Source organism: Ovis aries, chromosome 2, assembly GCF_016772045.2.
Source record: "Ovis aries strain OAR_USU_Benz2616 breed Rambouillet chromosome 2, ARS-UI_Ramb_v3.0, whole genome shotgun sequence".
Lineage (NCBI taxonomy): Eukaryota > Metazoa > Chordata > Mammalia > Artiodactyla > Bovidae > Ovis > Ovis aries.
The window spans coordinates 14,348,909-14,370,225 of record NC_056055.1 but is presented as its reverse complement, the minus strand read 5'-3'; the positions used below and the strand labels follow the sequence as shown (position 1 = coordinate 14,370,225).

Sequence of the window (21,317 nt, the reverse complement as noted above, 5' to 3'; positions counted from 1 at the left end):
AAACAACTAACCAAACTAGTGAAACCAAATTTTTCCTGTTATATGGTTCTACTGTCCTATGATTTCACATTTAAGTCCCTGTCATCGGGACTCAAGATGCCTAAGATGTGGTTGGTCCAAGGCAAAGTGGTCTATGATGCCATCCAATCCATCAGAAGCCTCGACATTTCTGTCTCCTACACATCTCAAATGTATCACCTTTCACCCCTCACTGCGTCCACTCCAACAGTCACTTCACTCTCATCCCTTTCAACATACTCCCACTGGGCAGCCAGAATAACCTTTCCAACCGTGCAGGACATCACATTACTCCCCGATTAGTATCATCAGTTTCTCAGTCTTTGTTAAGTGAGCAAATGCATACTCCTCTGTGTCTAGCCATTGCTTCCATTAGGCTCCTTAAAGAAGCTGAGCTCTAAGCTGATTTACAATATGCACAGTTCCTCCCTGAAACACTCTCCCTTTCTCAAAGACAGAGCTTTCTTTTTCTTCTCATCTCAGCACATATCCCACCACCTCGTAGAGACTTTCCCCGCGCACCAGACGCTGGCCTCCGCACCCTCACAGCGGCTGTCCTCTAATTAGCCTCCAGCAGTCCTCGGGCTCTGCCTCTACACCCTGCTCACTGACTTCACTCTCCTATCAGAGGGGGTGGCCATACCCACACTGATGGATTAAAACTTCCAGAAGGGCACGAACTGGTCAGCAGTTTTGTTCTGTAACCACTGCATCCTACCTCCTGCACAATTACAGGCAATTCTAATATGTGATGAACAGTAACTTACTCAAGACCGATTTCAAGATTACATTTCTGTTGTCCCCAAAAGTTACTTATAAGACTAACTTGGTTAGTTCTGTCCATGTTCTGTTTTGAATGTTCTATACAACTGGGGATAAGTCTGCCAACTGCATTTTTTCTATTTTCGAATTTATACCTCCAAGGAAAGGAATCAACTAACTACTATTAACACATGTGAGGCAACCTCTTAAACCTGCTTTGTAAACTGAGGAGCTGAGGTTCAGGAGAGTGAGTTGACTTCCCATTGCTGCCTTGAGATTTAGTGGACACTCAGGTCCACTTTTCAAGCACACACTCTTTCTAGTTAATGCTGGGTCGCTGCTCTATGATGTAAATTCTTCTGCCTTGTGTTCACTCACCTCTCCTCCAATCATGGCCAATTCAGTCTGCGTGCACAGATAAGGAAACCGAACAGGAAACCCACCAGGGTTCTTCCACGGTTCAACAGCCAGAGAGGGTGACTCTGCAGGTTTGGCAGATGAGGTTTAACAAAAGCTGATCTGCTCTTTGTAAAAAAAACCTCTCACATCAATGCTTGCCAAAACACTTAACATGCAATTTAAATCATTTTCCAAATGTGTTTTGGAAACTCATGAGAATAATCTGGTTCGTTGCAAGAGAAAATATAGGCAGAACGTATCTGCTGATTCCACTCTATAGATTTAAGGTTTTCTAGGGTAGTTAAAAGACCTAATAATCAACGTGGCACTGGTAAGACACTCACAAGTACACTTTCTCAAGATTTACATATGTATTTAAGTCATCAACATGCTTTCCCAATCCTGATACTCACCCCAAAGGTACTTAAATATCTGGCCACCAGCCACCTGCAGGGCTACTGACTTGGTCTTGGGGTTGCAACACAGACTGATTATGACCCCGTCCACTGTCACAGATGAACTGAGAAGAGTGGGGGAAAAAAAAAAAAAAAAAGAGATGAAAAACACATGAATAGACCATTCTTTTCAAAAGTAGTGACAATTCATTGATTTTGCAAAACAAAAAGAAGCAATTTCCCTCTGGTGCTGCACTGCCTCGTTCAATACAACATAAACATCATAAACATGTTTATATACATACGAACACACATGTTCATATACACACTAACACACGCATGTTTATATACACACTAACACACATGTTTATATACATATAACAGATAAACTACTGCAAGCACAAGGCCAGGTAATGCAATTACCTGTCAACATGACTATTTTCCACAATGTCAGGAAGCCAGGTGTCTGCACTGTGAGGTCATCAGTCCTATTCTGGCAGCAACTTATGCAGCTTATTGTGAATCACAATTCGCTGCCTTCAGTAGACAATATGGTGTCAATATTTATCTGCCAATATTGGGTTGGCCAAAAAGTTCATTCAGGTTATTCTATACCATTGTGCCCAAAACCTGATTGAACTTTTTGGCCAACCCAATACAAACTGCGTTAAATAAAGCACTCCATCTGTAGGAAAGTGAGCCTACTCAGTATCTCTACGGCTACTGTGCCTATCCCTAGAATCTGTGGGCCTCATTAATGGCAAGAAGGGAGACTGTTAATGCTACTGTATTTTTTTCTGAGTCACAAAAGTAGACATGTCTGAAAGGAAGTGGAAATAGTGATAAAAGCAAGTGGTGCCAATGCTAATATATATTCAGAGTTTTTAACCAATCTACAAAAAAAAAAAAAAGCCACAAATTTGGAGAGGATAAATTATCTGTGAAGAAGTCAAGCAAATGGACTCTGGAGGCGCACTGCTGGGCCTCGATCCTGGCTCCACCTCCATTGTCTCAGTAAGTGACTTAAACTGCTCTGTGCCTCAGCTGTAAAACGATCAACAGTACATGTCAGAGACATGCTGTGAAAAATAAGTGAGTTAACACAGGGAAAAGCAGATAAAAGAGTACCTCTTACAAAGCATTAAGTTATAGTAAATGTTAACTATGAAGAGCTATAACTTGATTGTGGGACTTTATATTTATCAAACACATTAATATATGAATGAAACAGTCTTTTTTGAGAAATAGAACTCAAAGCAGCAGAAATATATTTTAAATGACTTCTCACTTCCTTTGCAGCAAATGAGATAATGGCATTTCCTTTCACAAGATAACGATAAAAAATTTCAAATTTTGTGTAGTAAATGCGCATAATTTAAGCATTTCTAATGTCAGTTGCTCCATTTTCTAAAGGGAGCCCTTGTTAAGTCTGCACGTAGCTAGAACATATTCTGCATCTAGACATATTCACAAAAATTTTTTAAAAACATGAAGCATTATCATTCAAAGATTAGAAGGTAATAACAGCACTGGAGTATGTTTCACGAGTACAATAAAGAAAGGTTCCTAATTTTGCAACAATGGTTTTCAGGATTTAAAGCTAATCAGTGAACTTTTAATTACATGTGAATCTAGGGATTATTATCAGTGTATGCCTAAGGTGCTGAGTTTTGACACTGGAAACCTGAGGATTTCTCAGAGCTTCCCAGACAATTCTGCTGCACAATAGGGCTTGCAATACAGAAGACAGCATTCATTAATGAGACTTGTTAGGTGACCAAGATGCAGCGAGGAATCAAAATGAAACTCAGGGTCAGGGAGCTGCGGAATTTTAGTAAAAAAAAAAACAGAGGAGACTTTCTAGTAGTACACGCAATCAGGTGCCAAACAAAATTATAGAAGAGGAGGCTGGAAGAAGTATTTTGAAGTCACTACATTGAAATAACTTTAACCCTGAATATTCATTAGAAGGACTCATGCTGAAGCTGAAGCTCCAATACTTTGGCCACCTGATGCAAAGAGCCGAGTCACTGGGAAAGACCCTAATCCTGGGAAAGACCGAAGGTGGGAGGAGAAGGGGACGACAGGATGAGATGGCTGGATGGCATCACCAACTCGATGGGACCTGAGTCTGAGCAAGCCCCGGGAGATGGTGAAGGACAGGGAAGGCGTGCTGCAGTCCACGTGGTTGCAAAGAGTCAGACGTAACTGAGTCACTGAGCAATGACATCCTCAAAATGAAGTGCAAACGTAGAGATCTTATAACTGATGAGTTGCTAATTCTCCTAGGCTGCTAATTACTTTCTAGAATGTAAGTATAAGTTGAATTAAAAGTTTTAACACACCTTAAAAACATTTTGCCTCATCTACTGGCATTTGTGTTATTTCTTACCATCTTCTGAAGCATTTTAGTCTATATTTTGACAGAGCTAAAAATCAGACTTAATGCTCTTGATAAGTGTGTGTACAAAAAGAAGCAATCACCCCACAACCTTGCTTTCTGGATGCAAAAAACCCCCCAAAACTCCAATGTTCACAAAAGAAAAAAGCCTGTATCTATGTGCTTATTACCACGCGGAATACAGGAGATTTTAATACCTGATGTTCAGCTGTCCCTGCTTGTCGTCCGTCTCAGAAGGGGCCACAGTCAGATGGTGAATGGCAGACTGGGGGCCAGACTGACTGTGGCTCACGGCCAGGAAAATGTCTTCCTGAACCCAGGCGAGCAGGCTGAACTTCAGTGGGTTTACTTCTTCAGCTTCACTGTCCTCCATCGGAATTCTGTTTTAAATATTGAAAAATTTTCAAAGCATGAATAAAACCGTCACGTCACTGAAGTTTTCCTGAGTGGAGAATGCACCGCTTTCTATACAGTCAAATCCTAATTATTTGGAGGGACAAAACCTAAGGTAACGCCCAACAGTAGAAAATCCAAAAATAATAATGCTTACCTGGCTTAAGAATGTTTTTCTGCTATTTAAAATTAAGTTTCTTACACTCTGAGATTTTTAGATCTGAAGAAACCACTTTAAGAAACTGATAACACAAGAAAAACTGCCTGTACCAGGCCCTACACAAATGAACTCCAGCAGGTTTTCACTGTCATCACTCACCAGCATTCAAATATTCCGTAGATATTTAGGTCTCAGTTGAATGCCTCCTTTCCTAAGCATCTCATAGCAAAATGACTGATTAGCTTAAGAGATGATTCCTCTGCCACTAATGCCTTCCTCCTGTAGCATTTAAACACTGGTGGAGGGCCTTGTTTTTGCTACTTCACAAGGGAACTCATGATGGCTACTTCCTGCCATTCCGCTCAAGCAGCAGATCTGGGTGCTCACTGAAGAAGCTGGGTTACCAGCCTGATCTTCCTACTGGGTCGGCTCTTCCTGGACGGTCACTCCACCGCAATTCAGCCCCACGCAGGAGCATCCCCGCCTCTGGTTCTCATGACACTCTTCTGCCCGCCACACCCGACAGCCTCCATACTTCTCTGGCAATCCTCAACCTATATCTTTTTCAAGGTTCAAGATAAGTATTCGTTGAATACATGCGTATGTATGACTGAGTCCCTTCACTGTTCACCTGAAACCATCACAACATTGTTAAGCGGAGCCCAATACAAAATACAGTTAAAAAAATAAGTAAGTAAAAAAAATTTTAAAGGTAATTCATGCCCTTCATGAAATCTTCTCTAAATGACTTAGAGCTATCCTCCTCACAATTAAAAAAAATGAAACCATATTCTCAATTGCCTCACACTTTCGAGTTTGTCTTAAATCTGTCCTCTCTCTCTTTCCAGTCTGTGAAATGAAATCCATGTACATGTTCTTTGAAAACTACTGAGCATTACACAGTCAGCTCCCCAATCATACAGAGGTTGGAAACACATTCACTTATTAAATATAACGCATATATTTAAGAATTAAATATTAAATATTAAATTCAGTTATTTGTTCATTATTCCCCATTAGTTGAGGAATAAATGCTCCCTAGGGAGACAAAGTCATACAGTAGTTAAGAACACGGACGTATTAAATAGAATAGAATCAAATTCTGGATTTTCACAGAAGTGAACTCATAATTCCTATATCCAACTGTTTATAGTATAGTTTCAATGGAAACATGCCTCCTGATTTCCAACCCAAGAGCCTCAAAACGCAGCAACCGAAAGTTCTACTGTAGGATGAGCAGAGTAGATACCGTGCAGTCAGCCACAGGCTAACAGTGTATGACTCCCCATCTGCGAAAGCAAAGGCACTCTGCTCCATCACCTTTATTTCCATCTTTCCTGTGGGGTTTTCTCTGGAGAAAGCTCCCCAAGCGATGTTGCGGGAATGGTTTCTAAGTCAGCTTAAGACTTATACTCCATCATCACCTATCAGCATACATGTTGTTCAGATAACTGACTTCCCCAACCAAGATGAAAAACCAGGGCCCAGGTGTTGTATCTGTTTCTTGTTCCACTGAGCAGCAAGCACAGGATAAGACAGTAACAGTTGGCTGAGTTTAGGACAGAGGCTGGCTGCTCCTGTTCCAGAGGTCCAAGATAACTAACAACAACCTACTTGTATCTTTTGTCCAGATGAGGCGTTCTAAGGGAAATTTTAAATCCATTTCCACCCACAGCTCCCAGTTTCACTGTAGAGTCTACACTTGGACTATCACCTAGGGGAAAAAAAGCAAATATTGTCATAGTAAACTACAAACATTTTTCCTGATATTAATCACATGAGGTCCTGCATGTTAATGGGGTTCTAGAAAATAATCCACTTCACAAATAAAGGAATCTAGAAAATAACCACATCTCAAACTCTTTCTTAAATTTCTGCACCTTTCAGGCTGAGAATTCAAAACTTATTTGAAAACAAGGTTACCACAGCCATACGCCAGTATAACTCATGACACAACATAGAATTCACAAATTCCAGGCTTTTCCAGAGTATCAGGAAAGCAACCAGAAACAGCAGTGGACTGTGGAAGGACAATTAGATTAGAAACTGAAACACCTAAGCTGAGGTTCTCGCCCCTTTTTGCTGAAGCAAACTTCAAACCCTCCGGCATTCTGCTCCCTTGTCTATAAAACTGGAAAACCCCACCCTGACACAGTTCCTAGGAAAGCTGTGAGAGCAACTGAAAATGTGTGCGAAGGCAACGAAAACTGTAAAACATGTTCAGGATATAATGAGACACGACGTTATTTCTAGAGCTGAGTGCTGTTTTTAAATAACTAACCTTTCAACTTCAATAAAGCAAAAGGAACTGTTCTTCTCAGCCAGAGCAGGATTGAATCCCTGCCCCCCAACACCCTACAGGTCAATCAAATAGCACAATAATATGATATTAATTATAAACTTCAAAATTTTGGAAGCCCTAGAGCAAAGGCAACACCAAACTATAATTCGCTTCTGTGTAGGAGGGATGTGATTCAGAACATCCCTGATAACAGTTTCTGAACATACCACATTTATAAACAGAAATCTGGTTCGTGGCGTCTAGGACAGCGAGGTCATTACTCTTTTCAGGGCGTGCCGAGAACATGACCTGATTTACAAAGTGTGGGAGCTGCAGCCGGTAGGTGCACATAGGAGGCGGAACCACACTCTGCCGGAAGACCGTCACCAGCACCCGGTCTGGGAGCGAGAGAGAAGAGGGTTAGATGCATGCATGCTCAAAATGCAAAACAAGGCCATTTTTAAAAGCAACCGTTGCTGTGTTTATAATGAATTAGCTTAAATACCAGAGAAGGCGATGGCACCCCACTCCAGTACTCTTGCCTGGAAAATCCCATGGACAGAGGAGCCTGGCAGGCTGCAGTCCATGGGGTCGCTAAGAGTCGGACACGACTAAGCGACTTCATTTTCATTTTTCATTTTCATGCATTGGAGAAGGAAATGGCAACCCACTCCAGTGCTCTTGCCTGGAGAATCCCAGGGACGGGGGAGCCTGGTGGGCTGCTGTCTATGGGGTCGCACAGAGTCGGACACGACTGAAGCGACTTAGCAGCAGCAGCAGCAGCTTAAATACACTGGAGGGGAGAAAAGCAAGTATCTGGGCTCTGTCTGTATCTGGCTATTATTAGACCTTGACGATAGGCCTGGCTACCTCCAGGCCTCGAGCAGTCCCATCTCTGGGCCTGGAGAGTCAGGTGCCAGGGACTAGGGCAAGCAGGCCAAAAGGTCAGAGTTCTAGCTTTAACCCTGGGCCTGCAACCAAGCCAGACTAAACCAAAATCCTTAAAGCACTTTCCTGTGCATGGATCTGGTAACAAGGCATATCTGCCTAAGTCCTCTATACAGAACGTATGACTGCAAAACCAGTATCGTGACTACTACACAGAACATAAATGGCACACCAACTCACATTACAATCTTAGACGCAAGCTTTCCTTTATGTCATCAGCAATAAATGAACTGTCTATTCAGGGGATTACGGCTTTCCTGTTTCTTCCCCTCAGTAAACAAACACCCTCAACCTAATTAAAAAACACCAAACCCATCCTTGAACTACGTAGATGTCCATGACTTGAACTGAACATCCTGGAAAGGTATGTAATTAACGAGCATTTATCAAAAAACAAAGCAACCTAACAGAGTGCTACGAGGGTCAAGGTAGCTCTATGTCAGGGCACGAAAACAAGGCTGACACAGCAATGCCACAAGCCTACTTTAGTCTTCCTCTTGACCCGAGGTCAGAAATGTCAATGTCTTCAAAGTTCCGACAAGTAAATATGTAGAGGTCACGGCTGCAGTGCAACAGGGAGTTGGGGGAGGTGGGTGGGAAGAGAGACTATGGTTCTCAGGGGAGTACACACCTCACCGAAGGGTGTTCCCATTCAAACCAAACCAAAAGCACAAGTGAAAACAAAGCGAACAACCAGAATAATCAACTGAACAAAAATCCCCCAGTTCCAGTCAAACCACCACATCTGCAAGCCCCCGGCTCAGGCCCCTCATGGGCCCACAGACACTCTTCAGCTCCTTACTTCCATCGATAACAGCCACATTTGCCATGTCACTCAAATTATCTCCCGAGCTCCGGTCAGTCGTCCAGTGCCAGTCATAGCAGAGGTAATGCCAGCCTTGACAGAGAATGTGCAGCCGGTATGGGCTGACTGGGTCCCACAGCAGAGACACGATCTTGCTCTTCCCGCAGGTGTTGAAGGGCAGACTTTGCTTGAGATACCAGTGATAGTTTCCAACAGTCCAGAGCTGAACTGCAGGGGAAAACGAAATGAAGGCCGTCAGAGGCAGAGGGCAGGGGGCCAGACTTCGCACCACTTGCTAGAGAGGGATGGGGAGGCACTTTTCTTTTTCAAATGACCCTTTCTGCGCAGCCTCTTCATTAAGATAAAAATATTAACAACACTTGTTAAAGCAGGACTTCCCTGAAGGCCCGGTGGCTAAGACTCTACGCTCCCAATGCAGGGAGCCTGAGTTTGATGCCTGATCAGAGAACTAGAGTCCACATGCCACAACCAAGACTTGGCAGAGTCAATCAGATAAAAATAAATATTAAAAGACCAGCAAAGTGAACATAAAAAAACTGTGAAAAGCATAGCTTTTCATGAAGATAAAATGTTAAGCATCAGTAAGGCCAGGAGCACACACGTTCATTTTTGCCTCTACCTTCACACTTTATGATCATTAGGATGGAAAGCTACCAAAATAGGACAGGGCCTCAGTGAGCTGTTTTTTCATAAAGACTTAGAAAGAAAATTTTGCCATTAGACTAAAATGCCCAGCCCAAGAGCACTACACTAGCATCATTACGTTGCATTATGCTTAAGATGTTTATTATTTTCTTCCAGCTATTCTGCATGCAGTTAAATCCATGGGAGATTATATGCAATTACCCTTTTCAACATCTCTTAAAAGAACCTAAACCTGCAGGGTGCAGGAAGCAGGAAGAAGCTGGTCAAAGAGTATAAACCTTCCGTTTTAAGTCCCAGGGATCTAATGTATAGTCTGGTGACTACAGTTAATAATACTGCATTGTATACTTGAAAGTTGCTATGAGAGTAGATTTCAGATGGCCTCACAATAACAACAACAAAAAATGATAATTCTATTAAGGGAAGATTGAGTTAATCAACCTATTGTTCTAAACATTTTACTGTATATGCATGTATCAAATCATCACATTATACCTCCTGAATGTACCAGTTACATGTCAATTAGGTTTCAATAAAGCTGGGGGGAAAAAAAAAACAAACACCTAATCACATCACAGCCAACTTTTATTAAACAGATGATAGCTATCAAAAATGATGGTTCAGTTGGTAAAGAATCTGCCTGCAATGCAGGAGGCCTGGGTTCAATTCCTCTGTCGGGAAGATCCCCTGGAAAGAAATGGCAACCCACTCCAGTATTCTGGCCTGGAGAATCCCATGAACAGAGGAGCCTGGCAGACTACAGTCCATGGGGTCAAAAGAGTTGGACATGACTTAAGTGACTAAACCACCACCACCACCATACCTAAATGAATATTTTAATTGTATTAAGGAATTTCTTTTCTTTAAGCATCTCCCTGATCACTAACTCTTAACTCAGCAATCACAGCAAATCCAACCTAGTTCTTGAACCAGGTTATTACAAATACTTCCACCGAGCTTTGGGTTAAGTTAGATCACACACTCATGTTCAGTAAGGACAGGTATTGTGGCTCTTCTTGCACTAACACTTTCCCTGTGAGCATATCACAGGAGACGAGCCATTAACACCTGGTGAATCAGTAGGTCTCAACTCTGGCTGCACCTTAAAAAAAAAGTCACCTGGAAGCTCTTTTTAATAAAATTAAATATCGATGTATATTCTCCACTATAACACACTGAAAGCGACTCTGAGATGAGGCCTGGATAGCATTTTTTCCCCTGAAGTTGCAGCCAGGGTTGAGAACTATTGTGGTGAATGAATGAATCAATGAACTTCCAAATAACATTTCTGCTAAAGTTCTGTCGATTAAAAACTGTGAAAGCCACTCACAAAATAAATGAAAAGATTTATGGAAAAAAATGTTCAGTATACTGCTATTGATCATAGTGTAAAATTGCAAAACTTTAAATGCCTAACAAAATAGGATTTAATAAACGGTAGCATAAAGCAATATATAGCAATTTAAAATGATACACATATCTGAAATGGAAATAGTTTGAGATACACTGTAAAAGCAAGCTAGAAACCTGGAGGTATCATACCTACATATTTAACAAAAATGAGATTATAGCTATACATAAAACCTACGAAGACAAGAAAATTTTAATAATGACTATTATTGAGTGATAGAATTATGGAAGAACTTTTTTCTTCCCATCTTTACTTTCTAATGTTTCCACACATTACATATATACTGAAAACAATATTTACAGTTTGATTTACAATTTAAAATCTGTAGAAGATTCTTACTTATATCTAACCTCATTTCTCTTTCACTTCCACAGTATTCCTTTGGCTAGCATTCTGATTTGCTACAGTAACATCATCCATGAAGAAAAAGCACTAATGACTTGGTTATCCGATATATCAACTTGGCTAGGCTATGGTGTCTAGCTGTTTGATCATATACTAGTCAAGATGTTGCTGGGAAGATATTCTGCAGATGCGATTATACTTTCAAATCAGCTGACTTTAAGTACAGCAGATTAGCCTCCATAATGTGGACAGATCTCATCCAAAGAGTTTATGACCTTAAGGGCAAAACCTGAGGCTTCCCAGAGAAAAAGAAATTTTGCCCCAAGACTGTAATACAGAATCCTGTCCGAGTTTCCAGATTGTGGGCCTGTCTTGTCTCACAGATTCTGGACTCAAGACTGCAACATCAACTCTTCACTAATTTTCCAAATAGCCTACCCTGCTTCTATTTCTCTAGGGAACCCTGCCTGATACATAACTGAAATCATCCCATGAAAAGCTCATCTCATGAAATCATCCCATGAAAATTCCATAACCACTCCCTCATCTCCACCTCCCTGCTTAGTTGTCTTTGATCCATTACAGGACTAAGTGGAAGGGACAAAGGAAACTCCACAGCCTACTACTTTCAACTACACTCTATGGGGCAGAAGGCTGAGATATTGGTGCTGTCTTACCATAGGTTTTTAGAGATGAATTTTCTTCCCTCTGAAGTTCTTCCAGCCAAACTGCTAGCACAGTGGAATCTGCATTCCAGAAAAGGCCATTAACCTAGGAGGGAAAAAAGACCTGTCACTGGCCTTTAACTAAATATTTATCTCAAAATCTTTGTAAGAGCTAAATGTCCTACTCTCACAAGTCAAATAATTCCATACATGAGTCGATCCCTAGCTGTAAATTATTAACCTATGGAGTTATTAAATCTGTCATCACATGTAAAGGACATTTAAAAAAATGCAGTTAAATACTTAACCAAATGCAAGGTGGTATTTTTAGACAATCAGGGAAATTTGATTACAAACTAGGTATTGGATAATATTAAGAAATTATTACTAATTTTGTAAGGTGTGATAATGGAATTGTGGTTACATAATGAAAAATGTCCTTAACTGTTAGAGAAATGAATATTGACAATATGATTTCTAGAATTAAAATCCTAGGGAATTTTTACAAAGTGTGTGTCTGTGTGTGTGTATGTATGTATGTAGGCCAGAGAGTAAAGAATAGATGACAATAATTTTGCAAAATGCTGGTATATATCTGATGAAAGTAAATAACAGGTACATGGGACTTCATTAAACGCTTCTCTCAATCTTTATTATATTAAAAATTTTTTTACATAATTAAAAATAATCATGATTTGTTTCTGATCACGCAAAGATCCAAATGGTACACAACCTTCTTAAGGATTAAACGTTATAAATGACAAGTATCTTTATCACTGGAAGAATTATGCTTTTGTCAAAATAAACAATAAAAACTAGCAGTTCTATTTCTTTTCTGTGTTTTTATCTAGTGTGAGGAAAGAATACCATTTTTTCCTCTGCAAAACCTCCTTAAGAAAAACAACTTCTGTTTTGCAAAAAAAAAAATTCAGTCATAGGTAGCCACTGCTATTCCGGGGCTTCTGTCTACACATCCATATCAGATGGAAACTTTCTCTATAGCTGTGGACAGTCCTCTAAATTTGATGGTGAAAGAACTAAGGCACCTACCTTAACCTCATCTTTGAAGAAAGGAAGTGTAAACTGTCCATGGAGAAGTCCATTTTTCTCAAAAAACACAACATCCTGTTGATTGGGTTTATCTTGCGTAGATGCAATCAAACTGCCTGAGGGCCTAAAAGCAAACCCAGAGTGTCAGAACATCCAGAAGCTCACCGCGCTGGCGAAGAACAAGATGAAATTCAAAGAAACAATTTTTTTCTACAAAAACAAGAAGCCTCCATCCAAGGAAGTTTTAAATTCTGTATTTCCTGGCAAGCAGTCACCCTTGTGTGGAACTAAATCTGCCCAGAGGAGGCAGTGCCTTCTCCTGATTTGTCCACCCAAAGATTCTATTTGCCCAAAAGCATCACAGATTTAGACTGCACTTGGCTGACTTTTGAAAAATACCAATAAACTATTTAAACCATTCCCAGCATAATGCCCAATAAAGCCACAACCTACTTCTCCTTCAATTACATGTCTTCAGTAATACTCCATGTAATATTCCATGTATTCAGTAATAGTCCATGCATTCAGTAATGCTCAGGTAAGTAGTCTTAAAGACTTCTCAATCTACTGAAAATAGCTTGATCGCTACATCTTGCTTTTATCTGTCTCTAAAATTTTAATTTAAATACATCTCTCTCTTTGTACTATCATCCAATTGCCACTCAAACACTGGTGGGAAACAGATGTTTAAAATCTAGAGACCTAGATTTTGCCTATAACAGATGCTTCTGAGACAGAAGCTATTTCTTCTATCTATAATCAGAACAGCCAAGTATGACAAGGTGTGACCTGCAAAAGGGTACTGGGCCAACAGGTGAACTGGGCCCAAATCCAGCCTGCCTGTTCCTCAGCGAACAGGTCCCCTTAGTGCGGGAGCTTGTGCAGAGAATGGAAGTCCCTTTCCTAGTCTTCACCAAAGCTCTGCTGCCCTACCGAACTTTGCAGACTGCGACTTCCCTTCTAACTACCACTTTCTGTTTTACACAGTGGATTCCTGTAGGCCCTGCCTACAGCTACAAAACGTGTGGGCCTTGCAATGATGAGGTCTGGGAAGCTCAGAATCTACTACTCAAACCACATTCAGACTTCAGAAAACTAAGAAAGTTACAGGCTTATAGTCAAATGAGAACATGTAATTATCCTCTTGTGATTTATAAATACCTATATTCAATAGGTTCCACCACCCCCAACCCTCGTTCTCTCTGGGGAGGAAGTTACAAGGCTCCTTCTCCCACTCACTTCCAAGCCAGAGCAGGTCCCAGTCCAGCCACAGGCTCACTGGTTGACTGTAAAGCGAACTCCCGGCTCCACACTCTGACCTTTCGAGCCCCTGTGCAGTAGAAAGAGGGGGAAGAAATGACAACAAAACTTGGAGCACTGTGATAAATCTATCAAGTCAGAACTTCCAAACGTCTTCCTTCTTAATAAAAACTGTCAGGGTTTTACAAAGCCAACTAGATTAATCTTGCTAAAAAGTTGTATCTAACATGTAGGAGGCTGGACCAAACAGCCTCAAGGAACTCTTCTAATGCTTAGTTCTTTATGCATTTAGCACCTAAAGCAGCACACTGTTACGTCATGTGCAATGAAAGTAAACCCTCGGAGCAAAAGGCAGAAAAACTCCCGGAGCTAAGTAAGACTTTTTTAAAAGTTCTATTTAACTGCAGCAATTTATTTCCATACCTGTCTCTGGACAAACAACACTCACAGCAAAAAACTGCCCATCACCACGCCAGGTAACTTGAGGTCTATGGTCATCCCAGGGCAAAGCAGATTCGTGCTAAAGAGAGGGAAAAACACAGATGTTACTGGGGGCCTTAAATGATCTAGAATCTAACCAGCCTCAGGCTATTAAAATTAAATCTTTTATATAGGTTTAAGCTACTTGAAAATGAGTTTCACAGAATCCTCAGGAACCCTATTCATTGGGCCCTTAGACCCAGAAATCCTCAACCTAAAAAAAAACAAAATCCTTTTCTGGGCGTTAGAAAGTGGCCTCTAAGCACAGCAATAGAGAAAGAGCTACAGATCCAGATATTAAAAATATTAAAGTAAGGAATCTATCCGGTAACTATATTCAGAAATAAATGTTTGTCTAAATTTGAGAGAGTAGCATGTTATTTACTGTGTGAGTTTTGCAACAGTGCACAGAAGAATGAAGAAGATGAGAGGAAGGTGGGCAAGGAACAGCCAGAGGAGATAAGCCAGCAGCCCCGATGAAAACATGGATAAGCGCCTCGTTCCGCAGCACAGAAGGAAGAAAGGTTTCAAGTGCCACTTCCATCTTAGTCCTGAAAGCCTTGAAGACAGAAGCCAGTTCTGTGGGGCTGGGGACCAGTGACCACCCGGGCAGCCTTCATCACCTTCCAGCAAAAGCTAACTCAGAAAGGTGGCACTGGGGGCAGGGAATGCCAGCCTTTGGACAGGAGCGTGCCCCCCTCCCCCTCTCAGTTGTCAGCATCCGGAATAAAGCAAACTTTCCTTTCTACCAACCCTGCCTCCTCCTTGACTTTAGAGCAGCAAGCAGCTGGATCCCTTTCTATAACAACTGGACACCCAAGAGTTCCTGGTGGGTAGCAGAACTTCTATTGTTCCAAACAAAGTTCTTTATCCATCAGACCAACCTTACCATTTGTATCTGAAAAGCTGCTTGCCTGCCTTCAGATCCATGGAACTGCGTCTCCTTCCTGCCCCAACCAACAGAGACGAACTTGCCTAGAGAACAATTGGGTGAGAACATGCAAGGCAATCAATGAGCTAAAACATAAAAGCTAACTGATGAAGTTGGGTCCTCTGAGACCCTTAATAAACTGGCCAGCAGTCAAGATGTTAAAACCTACGTTCCACATTACATGCTCAGTGATTTTGAAGACTGAAATACCCTTATTTCGGAGCATTACTGCCATCACATATAAATTCCCTGGATGACAGTCAGTCATCTATTGCATTTTACAAGAAAGAAGAATGAAACACGAAAAATCTATGTGATACTGCCATGGATAACAAAAACATGCTGGTACTAAAATTCCAATTTTAAATGTTCGATTCGCTAAATGTATCCAACCTCCTTGCTAGTGATGGAGATCATAGATTATGGACTTCAGCTCCTCACAGAAACCGAGAGCCGCCAGGGACAGAGGCCAGAATTATATCACAGGGCTTCTGCCTTTCAGGTTGGGCTTCTTTTTAAATCATAATGCTGAGCTTATTACGTAAAACATAAAGTCAGAGTTGCTGAAATGATGCAGCTCTTCTGTTCCTGGAAGTAGGGTCTGGCATCCTCCAGATGTAGAGGTGCGACAGAGATGCCCTTGAGAGCATCCATCAGATTCAGGACCCAAATACCTCCTCCCTGCAACTGATGCTGACAGTGCTAAAGCAGGGCTGCTTAGAATGTCTGTGAATTACGGGCTGGCAGGACCGTTTCCCGTCTGCTCTGCTTGGGCACATCCAAGTACTATATGGTCACACCACAGGGCATGCCCTGCTGTTGTATTCAAATACTAGTGCCTAGCCTGGTGCATGCCCCTGGGTTTCCATGCAAAAGTTTCCACAGAGAGGTAAAGGGTCTGGAGGAAAGCAAAAAACCTTTCCCAGTGAGAGTTCAGATAATAAGCGATGGGACTACCGCAGAAATCAGCAAACTACAGCCTGCATCATTACAAATAAACTTGTATTGGAACACAGCCAAACCCATTTCTTTACACATTATCTTTTAGTGCTTTCCCACTACGTCAGCATAGTTGGACAGTCCCAACAGAGACCACATGGCCTGTAAAGATGAAAAACATTACTATCCAGCTCTTTACAGAACAAGTTAGAAGAAAAATATCTATTCACGACTTCACACAGTGACTTTTTGTACTGACAAATGCGTTTCTAAGACCCAAGACCCTGACTTGGACTCCTCCTCCTTTGATATACTCTATCAGACTTATGAAGTTGGCAGGATGAACAACAGCACGCTTTCCCATGCAAAGCTGTGTCCTTCTTACCTCTACGACAACCTCTATGACTATCCTCAAAGCTGGATGCCCCGGAGTCCCACCCTGGACCCTAGACCAGCACCATAGCTGCTCCCTGAGGTAGTAAAACTGTAGCTTCTGTCAATGACTCCCAGCCCACAGCTCTGGCTTCTGCTGAGCATCAGCCCCTTCTAATTCACATGCTTCATGTGGTGACCCCATATGGCCCGTAAAAAAATTCAAAATAGAACTCACCACCCACCTCTTACAGACCACACTTCCCCACCTTTCCTCTCAGATACTGGCATCTTTATTTTTACAACCTGAGTTTCTGGCTACAGTCCAACTAAACTTTCTCCTTCACCTTATATACCCAAAGCCTATTTATTTCATTCTCTAAACTGGTATTTCTCAAACTAGCTAGGGCAAAAGAGGAACCAGGCACATATATTCCAAAACTGTTTCTCATAATTCCAAATAATGCATTCCTATCTTCACTGAGAATCCAAACTTCCCTGCATTTTTCCCCTTTTCTAGTCCCAGACCCACCTTCATCTCTCACCTGGGTTCCTGTAGCAGCCTCCTACCAGGTCACCCTGTCTCCAGTCTCTTCCCTCTCCACCAATCAACCGTGCATCAGCAAAACCTTTAATGACTGATCTCCTATAATTCAATGTCTAAATTCTCTATCAAACTTAATCAAAATCTCTCCCTTTTATTTCATTCCACATCCATATCCAGTCACTAAGTAATGCTGAAGTACTCACAGTTGCCTGAATCAGCCAAGACGTGTTAAAGGCTTTTGTGAAACATCCCTGCCTTGGAAAGAACTAATTCAGTTACTTGGACCACTCCCCCGCCCTCAACCCTCATCTACCCCACACCGGATAAGCCAGGGCTCAGCTCAAGTTGGCCTCCTCTGGGAAGTCTTCCCTCCCCATGACTCCTTTCTTCTCCTTATGCTACCCTTACTTGCAGTGTTCTGTTGTTATTGAACTAACGGGACCCCTTAAGGGAAAAGCAGTTTTAGCCACAGTACCAAACACACTGCTGGGGTCACAGTACCTACTCAAACATTATTTCTGAAAAAAACAAATTATTTTTGAATGAAAAAATGAGCAGCAATTTTCTAAATGATTTCTTATTTGGCTGAACGAGAAGACAGGAGGTGAGAACTCAGCAAAAGTTAAAATACCATCGCCCCTATTCCTCTCCTCAATGAAGCCAGCTACCTGGTACCCTCAAGTTGGTCAGAGCTGCTTAGACTCAAGAAGCATCTCCACTCTTACTCTCTTCAACACTTCCACAGCCTAGTGCCCGTTTCACCTCAGCTAGACCCGTGCAAGAAAACAATCTGGTGGTTCAGGACTAATCAACAGGAACAGAAGTTAGCTCTCTATCCCACCTCTCTTGTATTTTCCCCCAAACTGTGTATCAGAAATGCTCTCCTTATTCCAGCCAGCATAGTTCTTGTCATCAAACCCCATGACTAAGCCCATCATGGGTTTGGGCAATAACAACCCAATCTATAAGCACAGATTTTTATTTCCCAGGTTATTGACAAAGCTAACTCTCAGACCTGAAGAGCCGCCAGAGGTATGCCTTTTAAGAGCTGGAATGAACTAAAGGAACTGGACTATCAGACACATAATTAAGTCAGGGTTTAAGCTTTACAGCTGTTTGGGCTTATGACTATCAGTCTACAAGAAAAGTCACAAAATGTTTCAGAAAAGTTATACTTACTTTTACCAAAATCATCCTGGTGGATTTGCTGTTCCATGATTGGTTCAAAGTCTTTCGTCATCATAATTAGGGTCTGCTGACCTTGAAGGAGCACAAACAAGAATGATTTTGTTCTCATTTAACAAATCCGCTGTTCCGTTAAGTATCTACAGCACTGCAAGATACAGAGCTAAAGTGGAAGAATTTGTAATTGAAATAGGGAAGACAGAATTCACTCAAAATGTTCTGACTCTCATTAAAAAAAAACAAAGTTCTGCCTGGGTTAATCAGCTGGTGCTTAGTCTTGGCTGTTTCTGTATGTCAAGCTAACATAAAAGTGCACACAGCCCTTCCTCCTCCACTAACTGCAACTCTTCAGTCGCCAGGATACCTCTGTGAGCGTATAACTCACCAGGGTGCTAGTTTACAGAATCTCAGCCGGAATGAAAAGACTTACAGGAAAACAAAAAAAGGACTGGAAGAGCAGTTTTCAGAATCAGTTTATTTTATACAGCAACTCTTCCTCTTAAGAGTGTATTAAAATAAATATTGCTAACATTTTAAACTATAACTACAGACTTCGCAGCAACTTTTTAAAACAATGTGTTAAGAAGTAAAACTTACCTCAATTGTTTCAAGAAATGTTTTTTTGAAATCTAAGCACCCTAAAACTTAAAGTCTTTGAGCTATCAGGAGTCATGTCTTATAAAGTCACGAGTTAGGGACTGGTGACATGCTTACCTGTGGCAAGCAGCACCAGCTCTTGGTCAGGACTCCAACTCATGACAGAGATACCACTGGCTACACTCCCGACACATTCCAGCTGAGAGAGACATTTTAAAATGTTAAGAGAAATATGAAAATATAAGCACCCCGATAAATGTTTATTATGACCTTAATCAAAATAATTCACAACACACCAAGGTGAAATTAAGCAGTAAACATTTGTTCAGTAACAGGTATCAAAAGACCAGGCGTGATACAGATCATAGGGACTGGATGTGATGACGGCCATTCCACTCCTCCCCTTAAGGAGATAAAAGATGCCTCTACAGTAGGGTGAGGGCTGTAACTGAGGTCTCCAGGAATTAAGTGGGGACTCAGAGCAGAGAATCACAAATGGCCCAGGTGAGTTCAGGAAAGCCTCTCTGAGGAGGTGCTTTAAAGGGCAGAAACAGGGCTAGGAAGAAGAGACTGGGGGGGAAAATGTGGTGTTAAAGCATAAAATTATAAAAAAGAGCAGTTAATCAGCTGCCACTAAAGCATAAGGTATACAAATACACAGGGACGATGGGGGTGGGAGGTGAGGCTAAAAAGGAATTTGGCAAACAGTGAACCGTCTGATAAGGACAAGAAGGAACATGGATTCTGTCTTAGACACTCTGATGCCATAAATAGGGAGATCGGCACCATCTGATGGAGACCAGTGGATTACAGGAGCTCAATAATTAGGGAAAAGTTCTACAAAATGTTTTACAAGTAAAAGCATATCTTTTAAATGTGAGAAATACCAATTTCTACTGGAGGGCTTTGATGTTTCTCACCATGAACTAAGAGGAAGATCTATTATTGTACTAAATGGAACTGTTAAAAGCAAAGGTACCAGATTTAGACTGCCAGGGTTCAAATCTCACCTGAAAACTGTTTGACCTTGGCCTAGCCTCAATTTCCTTTTCTGAAGAATGAGAAAACAACAATCTACCTCTTAAGGTTATAAAGAAAAATTACAAAATTCATGTAATTTTGCATGAAAAAATACTTTAAAAAGTGCCTGGCACACTGTAAACATTTAATAAATGCCAGCTGTTATTATTATTATCCCATGATTAGTAATCTCTTGTGACACATCAATGTTAAAGAGATCACAGCTAAGGGAGTTATCAACGAAGTTTAAAAAGCTATCAAGGCGAGTAAAGAAATTCAAAACCTCAGCCTTATGCTAGAGTAGAGAAGGAGGCAAGTCACTGAAATCTATCACTTCGGATAGTCATAAAATGTGCACAAAATGAAAATGTATCACCTTAGTACCTGTAGTTCAGGGACTCTACAGTCAATCATCAAAGAGAGGCCTATTCAGCGTTCTTAACAGAAAACATGAGCCCACTAAACATCCCAAAGACTTCCTAAACTGAGAAATAAGGGTTACACCTCAGGATCGGAGTGTAGCAAAAGGTGAGCCATACCACACAAGAATGGGTTTGAGGTTTTGTTCTTATCTGGAATGCTCTCATTGTTCTAATTAATAGATGCAGCAGACAAAACTGAGTTTAAGAAGAATCCTGAAACACAGCTAGAACCATGCCAACAATTTTCCGTAAAGAACTGTAAAATGCAAAGACTCTAATTTGCAAAATGCCTAAATATCATGGCTCCCGATATTTTAAACATCTATGAAAAACTAGTGACATGATTAAAAAAAAAAAAAAAGACGTTTGAGGATGCCTGAGATTTCCTCCGCCCTGGTCTCTTGCTTACCTGGTGTGTGCTGAGATTACAAAGCAGGACATCTCCAGAGGCTGTGGCCACACACACAGACTCCTGATCCAGCAAGTCCTGAATACCAACAATGCAGCCACTTCCATCCTCTGGGAGAAAGCCTTCTGCCACCAGAGGAATTTCATTTTTCACCTTTCACCAAGACAAACAAGCAACTTAAGTCAATCTACTTTCAAGAACAATTCATAACATTTCTAGAAGTAAAACATTTTTTTAAATATTTCTTTTATAATTCAAAAAATTTTTCCTAGATTAAAATCCAAACTTTCACTTGAGAAATATCACAACACTACCATCTTTAACAAAGAAAACAGTTAATATGCTTCTTTTGCCAAGCAAACATAAAACAAATACCTGGTCTCTTTGGAGATATCCAATAAAACATGAAGCTAAAAACTACGATTTTCTAAAATCTACAGTCTGGGGAAAAGGGAC

The 21,317-nt window shown here is 41.1% G+C and overlaps 1 protein-coding gene across 3 annotated transcripts in view; it reads right to left on the bottom strand.

The window, feature by feature from the left end:
* ELP1 (elongator acetyltransferase complex subunit 1) overlaps positions 1 to 21,317 on the bottom strand; it is a 56,359-nt gene that overhangs the window by 31,105 nt on the left and 3,937 nt on the right. For all 3 annotated transcript variants that reach the window (XR_006058573.2, XM_042242917.2, XM_042242918.2), the window contains exons 3-16: positions 20,862 to 21,014; positions 19,128 to 19,209; positions 18,408 to 18,488; positions 15,329 to 15,414; positions 14,383 to 14,479; positions 13,939 to 14,029; positions 12,700 to 12,823; positions 11,662 to 11,755; positions 8,560 to 8,790; positions 7,037 to 7,207; positions 6,143 to 6,242; positions 4,173 to 4,355; positions 1,593 to 1,699; positions 1,159 to 1,262 (exon numbers count right to left, since the gene is read on the bottom strand). Coding sequence is in view for 2 of the 3 variants with exons in the window: in XM_042242917.2 (XP_042098851.1) it covers positions 1,159 to 1,262; positions 1,593 to 1,699; positions 4,173 to 4,355; positions 6,143 to 6,242; positions 7,037 to 7,207; positions 8,560 to 8,790; positions 11,662 to 11,755; positions 12,700 to 12,823; positions 13,939 to 14,029; positions 14,383 to 14,479; positions 15,329 to 15,414; positions 18,408 to 18,488; positions 19,128 to 19,209; positions 20,862 to 21,014 (1,704 nt within the window). In the remaining variant the exon portion in view is untranslated. The remainder of the gene's footprint in view (positions 1 to 1,158; positions 1,263 to 1,592; positions 1,700 to 4,172; positions 4,356 to 6,142; positions 6,243 to 7,036; positions 7,208 to 8,559; positions 8,791 to 11,661; positions 11,756 to 12,699; positions 12,824 to 13,938; positions 14,030 to 14,382; positions 14,480 to 15,328; positions 15,415 to 18,407; positions 18,489 to 19,127; positions 19,210 to 20,861; positions 21,015 to 21,317) is intronic.